This window comes from Sinocyclocheilus anshuiensis, unplaced genomic scaffold (genome assembly GCF_001515605.1).
Source record: "Sinocyclocheilus anshuiensis isolate Anshui unplaced genomic scaffold, SAMN03320099.WGS_v1.1 scaffold4049, whole genome shotgun sequence".
NCBI classification, from domain to species: Eukaryota; Metazoa; Chordata; class Actinopteri; order Cypriniformes; family Cyprinidae; genus Sinocyclocheilus; species Sinocyclocheilus anshuiensis.
Window position 1 is genome coordinate 40,960 of NW_015548187.1, and position 11,375 is coordinate 52,334.

General features: G+C 33.5%; 1 protein-coding gene across 1 annotated transcript in view; it reads left to right on the forward strand.

Annotated features, from left to right (window-relative positions):
- Positions 1-11,375, forward strand: part of LOC107705016 (immunoglobulin superfamily member 11-like) — a 24,988-nt gene extending 13,613 nt beyond the window's left edge. The window contains exons 3-7 of the mRNA XM_016508130.1: positions 1,623-1,830; positions 3,450-3,605; positions 5,130-5,252; positions 6,322-6,469; positions 10,140-11,375. Coding sequence (XP_016363616.1) covers positions 1,623-1,830; positions 3,450-3,605; positions 5,130-5,252; positions 6,322-6,469; positions 10,140-10,620 — 1,116 coding nt within the window. The 3' untranslated portion in view covers positions 10,621-11,375. The remainder of the gene's footprint in view (positions 1-1,622; positions 1,831-3,449; positions 3,606-5,129; positions 5,253-6,321; positions 6,470-10,139) is intronic.

Consider the following 11,375-nt stretch of genomic DNA (forward strand, 5'->3'; position numbering starts at 1 on the left):
GTGTGTGTGTGTGTGTGTGTGTGTGTGTGTGTGTGATCATTGCGCCTCTCGAAGGCCACTGAAACTCTCCCATGATCTCTCTCTCTCTCACACACACACACTGTGAAGCAGGTTTCTTTTAATGTGACAGATCACAGAGGCTTCTAACAAAGATCAAAGTCCTTTAAAAATGCTTTATACTCTCAGTGAGTGTGTGAGTGCTGAATATTCCAGCAGCTCTTAGCGTCTGATGGACCTGCTGACACTCCGAGTGACCAAAGCTTTGCTCATAATGCTGCATAATTAAACGCTTTCAATAATTGATCATTTGGAGAATATAATGCATCCTTATTTCATCTTATTTATATCTGTTTACACTGGCTTTTTAACATCAAACATCAAAATAACTCTTTTTAAATTCATGTTCCTGGTCTTATTGTGACTGATTTGTCAGTGCATGTTATTCTAAAAAAATAAAGAAAGACATTTGCCTTAAAAATATAACACAACTTGCTTTGTCCAGGGTTATTAATGTTATCTAAAATTCATAATCAAAAATCATAATAATAAAAAAAAACATTACTTGAAATAAAATAAATATTAACTGAAATAAAATAAAAATATAAAAAAAATCTCAAACTTACATTAATTTAGCTAGTTGCCAAGGCAACATTTCTCATTTTTATTTAGTTTAAATTGAAGTACTAAAATAACTAAAACCAGATGAACTAAAACAAAAAAAAATAATAAATAAACAAATAAAACTTAAAAATAAAAATGGCAAACACACTACAAAAAATAAAATTAACTAAAACTTTATTAAGTAAAATTAAAATGAACATTGAAAATATAAAAATAAAATCTAATTCAAAATATTAACAAAAGCTATAATAGTATATCAATTATACTAAAATAACATCTCATAAATTTGACTTTTTTATGGCACAATTAACACTTGTCATTAATTGTGTCTGTTTAATTTAAATAGCTCACCGTATTTTTCTCCTCCGCAGTTTTCCACGTTTAATTCAGCTGGATCAAATATAATTCATTACAATTTTGTTTTATAGTTTAACCCTTGGGTCTGCATCTATTTAAGAAATTTAAATATTTAAATTAACATTCATATTAAAGATTTAGTGTGATTTGCATTAAAATATTCAGCTTTCAAAATCAGACTACTTCTGCCAACGGTGATGATGTCACTGTAATATTTGCATACTGGTTTGTGATTGGTCACTGTTGCCTTTGGCTGCTCATTTGGGGCTTAAAAGACAATTAATATTCAGAAAATATTACAGATTATATCAATTATCAGATAAGAAGAAGAACTGAACTGAATTGAGCTGGATAATAAAACTATTGTCTTCTGTAGAGCAGCTTTCCAGCTGAAATTTGACAATATTAACGCTGATATTTTCTTGTTCTTTTCCCCGTGAAGCTGCTTGAAACAGTCTGTGCTGTATAAATAGATGTGTGCTCTTTCTTGCATTCATTAAACAGTTATTTAATGTTAAATATGCATTTAATAGTCGTATTTACAGTCGTCATGCATGCTCTGTTTGACCTGAAAACCTGCATAAAGCATAAATGCAGAGGTTTATGTTGTGAAGGTGTTAATAGGTCTTGTTTGTTGCTGACAGGTGATCATCTATCAGGGAGGCCAGGTCTTCAGTTTAGCCAGTCACATGAACGGGCGCGTGGGCTTCGTCTCCACCATGCCCAGCACAAGTGCCTCGATCTTCATCAATAACACGCAGCTGTCGGACACGGGGACGTACCAGTGCCTGGTCAACAACCTGCCCGACCGCGGGGGGCGCAATATCGGCGTCATCGGCCTCACTGTGCTGGGTGAGTGATGAAGAACACAGATATTACTCTTCATATGTCATGACAGTGCATAGTATTCTGCACGCATGATTCTTCTTCAGTCTTACTGTATCCCACAATGCAATGCGGTTAACTTGACTTTCATTTTCCAGCGTGATGAATGAACCAGAGAGCAATATGAACAGCAGTTTTAATATCTCTTTCTTGACTTGTTTTATTATAATTTGATGGTAGCTTAAAACCATCATTTGATGGTTTTTACACAAAATTGGATTAAATAAGCTACATACAAACAGTGTTTATATACTGTTATAGATTTTATTCATGTATGGAATCAGCTTTTATTTTTATATTTTTAATTTTAGTTTAATGTTTTTTTTTCTAAATCTTACTATTTAGATTAAATTAATTTTTATTTCAGTTTTAGTATTATTTTATTATTTTTATATGATTAGTTTTATTTATATTTTGAATTAGCTTTTATTTTTATATTTTTCGTTTTTATTTAAAATAAATTGTATGTAATTTTGCAATGTGCTTGTCATTTTATTTGTTATTCTTTTAAATATTACTATTTAGGTTTCATTTGTTTTTAATTTTATTATTATAGTTTTTATTTATATTTTGAATTTGCTTTTATTTCATATTTTCAGTTTTTACTTTAATTTTAGATCTTTTGTGTAATTTTCAAATGTGTTTTTCTCATTTTATTCGTTTTTTTATGATATTAGTGTTTGTTTCATTTAGTTTTAGTGTTATTTTAGTTTTATTTATATGCTATTATAGTTTTTTATTTATATTTTGAAGTAGTTTTATTTTATATTTTCAGTTTTATTTCTGTTTAATCTTAGTAATTTTGTTATGAACTTGTCGGTTTACAATTAATTACTATTTAGATTTAATTTATTTATTTATTATTCCGTTTTAGTGTTAATTCAGTATTATTTATTTACTGTTATAGTCTTTATTTATATTTTGAATTAGTTTTTGTTTTATATTTTCAATTTTCATTTTAATTTCTAGTTTATTTCTTTATCATTTGTAATGTACTTGTCATTTATGTATTAACATTTTTTTTTATATTACTATTTTGGTTTAATTTATTTTAAATGCAGCTTTAGTTTTAGTTCAGCTGATCTGAAATCACATCCTGAGTACATTTAATAACTTGCTTTACAGCCTTTCAAAAGTGTGTTCGGAAACACTTTATTTTAAGGTGTCCTTGTTACACGTTACATATACTTACTATTATAATAACAATTAATTATGCATAATTACGTAATTAGTAACCCTAAGCCAAACCTTAATCCTAACCCTGACCATATAGTAAGTACATGTAGTTAATTAATATTACTCAGTACTTAAATGTATAATTACACTGTAACAAGGACACCTTAAAATAAAGTGTAACCGTGTGTTCTATATAGTATGCATGAATGCAATCTGAATGTAGTACATGATATCTGCCATGTTGGCATGGTCACGTGACCTTCAGACATAGACATTGTCTCGCAGGATCACACTTTTAGCATAGAATCTGGTACACAAGCTATTTTGAAGGTTATTTTGCCCGTTATGACAGCTGATGTGAAGCACACAGGTATATGATGCTGATCTTTATTCTCTCTCTGCGCCTGCAGTTCCTCCGTCCATCCCGTCCTGTCGTATTCAGGGGTCGCTGGATGTTGGTAACGACGTGATGCTGTTGTGTGGTTCGGACGAGGGCATCCCGACACCCACCTACGCCTGGGAGAAGCTGGAGTCGGTGCTCAAACTGCCCCACAATGCCATGCAAGGTACTAAACCCCTGCACGTGGGAATCCCGTTTTCCCCCACGTTCTCGGGTAAATGCGCAGCTCTCGACTCGTGCTGTGGCGTGACCTTTGCCCTTCCCGGTCCACCATGTGTGTGTCTGTGAGGTGACCTGACCTGCTCTCTCCAAACGCCACGCTTTAGAACACGGCTACAGAATCACCACTCTATTTACATTATACTTATGTTTGTGAAAGAAGTGTCTAATGCTCACCAAGGCTGCATTTATTTGATTAAAAATACAGTAAAAACAGTCAAATTGTGAAATATTATTACAATTTAAAATAACTGTTTTCTATGTGCATATATATTAAACTGTAATTTATTTCCATGATCAAAGCTGTATTTTCAGCATCATTACTCCAGTCTTCAGTGTCACATGATCTTCAGAAATCATTCTAATATGCTGATTTGCTGCTCAAGAAACATTTCTGATTATTATCAATGTTGAAAACAGTTGTGCTGCACAATATTTTTGTGGAAACTGTGATGTATTTTATTTTTCAGTATTCACAGATGAATAGAAAGTTCAAAAGAACAGAGTTTCTTTGAAATAGAAATCTTTTGTATTATTATAAATGACTTTACTGTCACTTTTGACCTCGATGAATAAGTATTAATTATTAATTTTTTTAAATCTTACTTACCCTAAACTTTTGAATGGTATTGTATCATGGTTTTCACAAAATATTATTATTATTATTATTATTATTATCATCATATTAGAATGATTTCTGAAGATCATGTGACACTGAAGACTGGAGTAATGATGCTGAAAATTCAGCTGCGCATCACAGAAATAAATTACATTTTAACAGATATAACATAGAAAACAGTTCTTTTAAATCATAAAAATATTTCACAATATTACTGTATTTTTGGGACATTTTGAAGTTGGAAACAAACAGCACAAAACTAACTCTTGAATTATTATTTCAGAATGTCTGTGGACAGTAACGGCACAGTAGGCTTATTCTAAAGACACTGTTATATTTTTATGCTTAATAAATCAATCTGCTTTGGCCTCAAAAAGCTTTCACATTTTTACATTCTCAAACTGTAACAGAGATTTAGCCGTGGTGCAAAACTAGGATCGTACTGCCATCTAGAGGCCATTCGATTTACTGCAAAATCACTCTGTACAGTTCTAGAACAATATGATCTACAAAATGATTTGTCTTGTTTAAATGGCATTTATTTCATTATGTTTTAAATATGGAGTCTGTGTTATGTTATTGAGTGTGATTTCATCCACAATCCTACAAAGTACAGTAGTCTTATATATTAATATATATTTTTTATTAAGCCAAGAACATGTCAGATCTTGTAAACACAAGAGCACAATCTGATCAATATGCCTTTTTTTTTTTTCAGTTTATTTAGTGTTCTCATTGTCATCTGTTAATGTTTTCACGTCAGGAAACTTTCTTGCATTGTCAATTTATTGATACCTGTTATATTATCACTGTCACTCAGATGTTTAATAGCTGTTGTTTTGTGTTGCTCAGATCAGATGCAGGGTACGGTCACGCTGAGGAACATCAGCACCAGCACATCTGGACTGTATCAGTGTATGGCTTCAAACGCCATCGGAAAGAGCACCTGCGTCCTCAACCTGCAAGTCGTGGCACGTAAGTCTGATTTTTTTCACAAATTCTGTTTTATTATTTTCCCAGATTCCATTTTTCCCTTTTAAGTTTTCCAAAATTCCGTTTTCCATTTACATTTTTCTGGATTCTGTTTTAATGGTTTAATTGCATTTTAATAATCAAAAAGCATATCTAATCAATTGAATTCATGCAAATTTAGCAATTTAATACTTTATTACAATTTTTACCATTGCCCTATAATTGTAAAAATTGTAATACTTTTAAACTATTACATTTTTTAAATTTGTATGGAATATTTAATTTTTCAGAAATTTTGTTTTCTGTTTATTTACATTTTATTACTCCGTTTTTATTTAATTTGATTTATTTTCATCTATATATATATATATATATATATATATATATATATATAAATTTTATGATATAATACAAATTTATTATTAAAAATGATAGTAATCAAATGAAGGCATAAAACGTAATCAATTGAAAATGTAACAATTACTTTTATTTTTTGCCAAACAAACAACAAGCTTCATAACAGCTTTACTGTTCAAATTAAAGCATGGAAGAAAATTGTGATATTCCTTTAAAAATTAACCTTTAATTTTATTATTATTATCACTACTACTTTGAGAAGTATATTCTACTGTACAATACTGATATATTTCTGTCACAGTGTCTTTAAGTTAAACTGAACCTTTATTATGAGGTTGTACTGAAGACCTGTATTTGATAATAATCTTTTGTGTTTTAATGTTCACGTACAGCAGTCATCAAAAAACATGGCTAATTAACTAAAATCGTGAAACTTACAATTTAAAAACAATTTATTAAAAGTTTCACTAAACATACATTTTTAGGGCCCTGGTATTTGTTTTTATTTTTTCCCAAAATTCTGTTTTGTTTTTCTTTTTGCCAAATTCTGACATTCCACATTATACAGTAAATATGACCGGATTCTGCGATACAGTGATGTTAGGAGATCACACAGCAATCATCAGGTTGAAATGTGTAGTTTTGCACAATCCTAGTGTCATTAAATCACACACACCGACCTCACAGCCGTCTGTCTGTCTCTGATGTGTGACAGCGCAGCCTCAGAGCGTCGGTCTGATCGCAGGAACCATCGCCACTGCTATTCTGGCGCTCCTCATCTGCTCTTTACTGGTGCTCGTCACGCTCTTCTACTGGAGAAACAAGAACAAATACGAGGAGGAGGAGATTCCCAACGAGATCAGGTGACCCTTCAGCAACAATCCGATGAAGCTTGTCTGTGTCCTGATTTATATCAATATAAAGTTCATTTGAAACTACTAAAACGTGAAACATCATTTAAATATGCAGAGAACAAGCTATTTCTTGCTCTTTTAATAATAAGATAATAATAAGAGTTTGATGTGACGTACTGTAACAGTAACTAAAAACACCTCCACAGTCACCTAGCATAATATAATATTAATATAATATTATTTATTAATGTTTTGAACTAGCGTTTATTTGTATATTTTCTGTTTTAATTTTATTTATTTATTTATTTTAATGTTTTTTTATTATTTCTATTTAGCTTTAATTAATTATTTTATTTTATTTCAGTTTTAGTTTGAGTAATTTTGGTGCTTCAAATTAAACTTATTTTATTTCAGTTAGTTGCCAAAGCATCATTTTTAGTTTAAGTTTTTCATCTAATGTTTGTATTTTATTTCAGCTTTATTTCGATTAGCAAAAGGGATTTTTAATAGTTTTAGTTAACGATAACAATACTGTCAGCCAGAACATTTACTGAACGATTCACTGAGGAATCATTCATTGACTGAGTGACTCAAAAGAATCGCTCTATGGAAGGTTATAAAAACGTTGTGGGAACATTGTTTTGAAATGATTCTAAAACATTGAAATGCCCAGTTTTCTTGTGATGGTTATAACGTTATTTAAAGGTGACTAAAATGTTTTTTAAACATTCTACTAATTTTATTTTTACCCAAAATATAATGTTATTTGAATGTTTATTTTTAATATTCTAAGAACGTTAAACAAGTTTCTTGTTGTGATTAGAATGTTATGTGAAGGTTGCAAAAACCTTTTTAGAATGTTCGTCAAGTACAAATAACATCATACGAACATTCCAAGAATGTTGATCTCAGAACGTTTTCCCTCAGCGTTATAAGAAAATTCATAAAGTAAAAATAATATCATGAGAACATTCAGAAAGTAATGTTCTAAGAATGTTTCCTCTCAACGTTATGAGAACGAATATCAAATATTAATAAAGTTATAAGAACATTCCATAAACATTAATTTAAAATTTACAGTGTGGTGATTAATTAATCTGATTAATCGCATATTAATCACACATCAAATTTGGCTTAGAAATTGCCCACAAAAGATAATTTAATGCCGTTATTGTGTTACATGAGAAAAGCCTGAAATAGACATATTACATTACAAGTATCTTTAGAAAGAATTCTTATTTTTTTCTGTTTTTTATTAATTTTTGGATGAACTATCCCTTTAATTAGTTTTTTACTAATATGGATTTTTTTTTTATAAACATGTAAATATGAAATTATTTTAAATGAAATGATACTCTAAATAAAAAACTAAAACTGCCAGTAGGAGTCATTCATTCATTCGAATCGTTCAAACAGCTGATTCATTCAGGAATAAAGTAAATGGCTCTCTTTTTGAATGGGCCATTTAATCATTGGTTCACCCGATTTTGTTCAAAACGCGGATTCATTCAGAAATTGTGATGCTTAGAGACGCACAACAGTTCTGCTGTGGCTTTAATAGGTAATATTTGCGTCGGCTAAACTGAGCAAAAACAGACAATATTGTGTTTAAAATATAACTGTTGTATAAAATCACATTTGCACTCGTGCTATTCAGGACACAAACAGTTCTACAATATTGCTCGTGTGATATCGATTATCATATGATATAAATATGAGGCAAACTCATATTGCGACATTTTTTAGCCCAATATCTTACATTTTAGGAGCACATAACTGCATTTATGGATTACATATTTGTTGCCCTGCATCATGTTTGTCATCAGTCAACTGTATGAAATGTAAGATGATGTACAGGTCTGGGGCGGGTGCGTTAACGGTGTTAAAATATTTTAATCGCGTTATTTTTTCATAACTAAATTAAATTTACATTTTAACCTGACAGCCCTAGTCTTAAAGGGTTAGTTCACCCAAAAATGAAAATTCTGTCATTAATTACCCCCCCTCATGTCGTTCCACACCCCTAAGACCTTCGTTCATCTTCAGAACACGAATTAAGATATTTTTTAGGGATGCACGATATATCGGCCACCATATCGGTATCGGCCGATAAATGCTCATTTTTTCTGTTATCGGTATCGGCCCGATAAGAAAATTTGGCCGATATCTTAAAGCCGATAAATAATGCATTATTTCCTTCAGAGACACTTCAGATGCGCGCTGTTCGTTTGCAGCCTTTTGTGCAATTGTACGTTGTATTATTGTGTTTATTTGATGTATATCTGATTTATCTCATATAGAATGCGTTTGGTTAAGTTAAAAGAGCGCTTCAGTTTACCGGTGATCATCTTTAGCTCAGCGCACGCAGCTCAAACAGCAGTGCACAACATTAATAACTATGATTGGGAATGTCGTGTATATAACATTCTAATGAGAACATTATTATAATAAAACGTTGTGAATTCTTTGGGTTTAGTTCAAATCATTTAATTATTGTCCGTGCAGAGGCTATTCCATTTTATTGATCTATGGCGCATTCATTTTGATTCTTTACACGTGTAATGATGTCCAGTGACTTGTTTGCATTATTTATGCATTATTTTATTTATTTGTAAGACTTTATGACTAAATTTGGTAATGGGAGAGTAAAATAATTTTTAAAACGTACACCGTTCAAACTAGGCTGCTTATGTTGAAGTGTTTGGGATGTGGGTTTTAATGATGAGACCTTCTTTGTAATCAGGCTCTCAAAAAGTATATAAAAATGTGGATATAGATTTATCGGCCAACATATCGGTTATCGGCTTTCAAAAATAAAGAATTATCGGTTATCGGTAACGGCCAAAATGTTCATATCGGTGCATCCCTAATATTTTTGATCAAATCCGATGGCTCAGAGAGGCCTCCATTGACAGCAACGCCACCCAAACTTTCAAGATCCATAAAAGTACTATGGATCTGATAATAAAAGTCATTATCCTTATACGGTTAACGCAGTAAGCACAGTGAAGGCTTCCATGTTCTACGTCAGAACGCCGGCTCATTATTGGCCAAAGCTGCACATGTGAGCAGCGCGATGCATGCGTGTGATGCTAATGCAGGAGCCGTCCAATAATGAGCCGGCTTTCTGACGTATAACACGGAAGCGCTGGACGTAAACAACGTATGAGAATGACACAGAAGAGACGAGGTTGTTGAATAAAGTCGTTATTTTTGCTTTGTTTTTGCGCACAAAAAGTATTCTCGTCACTTCATAAAATTATTGTAGAACCACTGTAGTCACGTCGACTGTTTTAGTACCTTTATGGATCTTGAAATGTTTGGGTGGCGTTGCTGTCAATGGAGGCCTCTCTGAGCCATCAGATTTGATAAAAAAATATCTTAATTTGTGTTCTGAAGATGAACGAAGGTCTTAGGGGTGTGGAACGACATGAGGGTGAGTAATTAATGACAGAATTTTCATTTTTGGGTGAACTGACTCTTAAACGTTTATATAACTTTCGAAAAACGTTGTGAATGTTGTAAGAACGTTCCCTGTTAGCTTTCATTTTAGAGAAATATTTTACAGCATACTTAATGCGTAATATTCCAGGAAATTTCCCATGACCCTCATTTTGAAAAGTTTGTAAATATAATATCTAATGCTTTGCTGAATTGATTCCTATCCCACCTCACACAGGGAGGACGATCTCCCTCCGAAGAGATCCTCATCGGTCAAAGCGTTCCAAGCGGACGCCTCGTCTTCCGAGAACGACACGCTGACGTCCACCAACACCTACAACAGCCGCTACTGGCACAACCCCAAACCCAACTACGACACCAACTCCTACACGCACTACAACGGTGACACGCGGCAGACCTTCACTGGTGGCTCTAATGCGGCGGGAAATGCGCCCTCGCGGCCCGCCTACACCAACGGGAGCCACACCCTGCCGCCACCCAAGACTCTGGTGGTCACCACAAACTCCGCCCCCTCGCCGCCCGTCATGGCCCGCAGTAACGGCTCACTGAGCCTCCGCCCACCCGTCACCACGACGCCGGCCGTGACGCACGGACAACAACACACGCACTCGTTCGCCGTGAGCCAAGCCATGTTAGAGCGCATGGGCGCTGTACCCGTCATGGTGCCGGCGCAGAGCAGAGCCGGTTCGCTCGTCTGATGTGACGGACGAAATCAAAACTCTTTTGTAACCGAGTTCAGCTGATGCCAACTAAAACTGCTCCGTTAACGTCTCACGCGCCCTTGTTTTTTATATTGCCTGTTTGCTTGTTAGTTTGTTCATTTTTTAAGTCGTGATGATAAACTGGCTTCGCTGCAGGCAGATAAAAGGGCCCCAAAATCACGTATTTCTCGACCCCATCACTTCTTCCAGAGAAAATGATTGAATGTGCATGATGCTTTGTTTGATTCGAATACGGCTTTTATTACTGCTTTTTAACACTGGAATCAAAGAGGAATAATATGCGATTTGAAGCGGATGTTCTCCAGTCAGTTCCGGCCGCAGCGTTTGGCGGTGAAGTGACTGTGGCCTTCAATTTCAGATGAGAGGTTTGACTGCTGAGCTTAGTTTCGTTTGAAAGAAGAGTCTTACATTTATCTGTCTTAACAATCCTAATTCAGCACTACTGACTAGAGCCGTAGTCTACCTCTAAAACACTACAGATAGAGTCTAATCCATAGTGTAGGTCTCATCATGGAGTATTACAGGAAATCCACTTCAATCGGGTGCTGCTTTCAAACAGGTAGATGCATATATTGTTCTCTATGTTATATGAAGGATTACTGAGAAACGTTTGAGATATTAACACATTCACTGTTCATTTTGTTAATTTGTTGCTTTGTTTGGTTGTTTTTTTAAATACTGTAAATATTGTAACTACTTGTAGAATAGAATGTGAATTAAAACATTCTTTT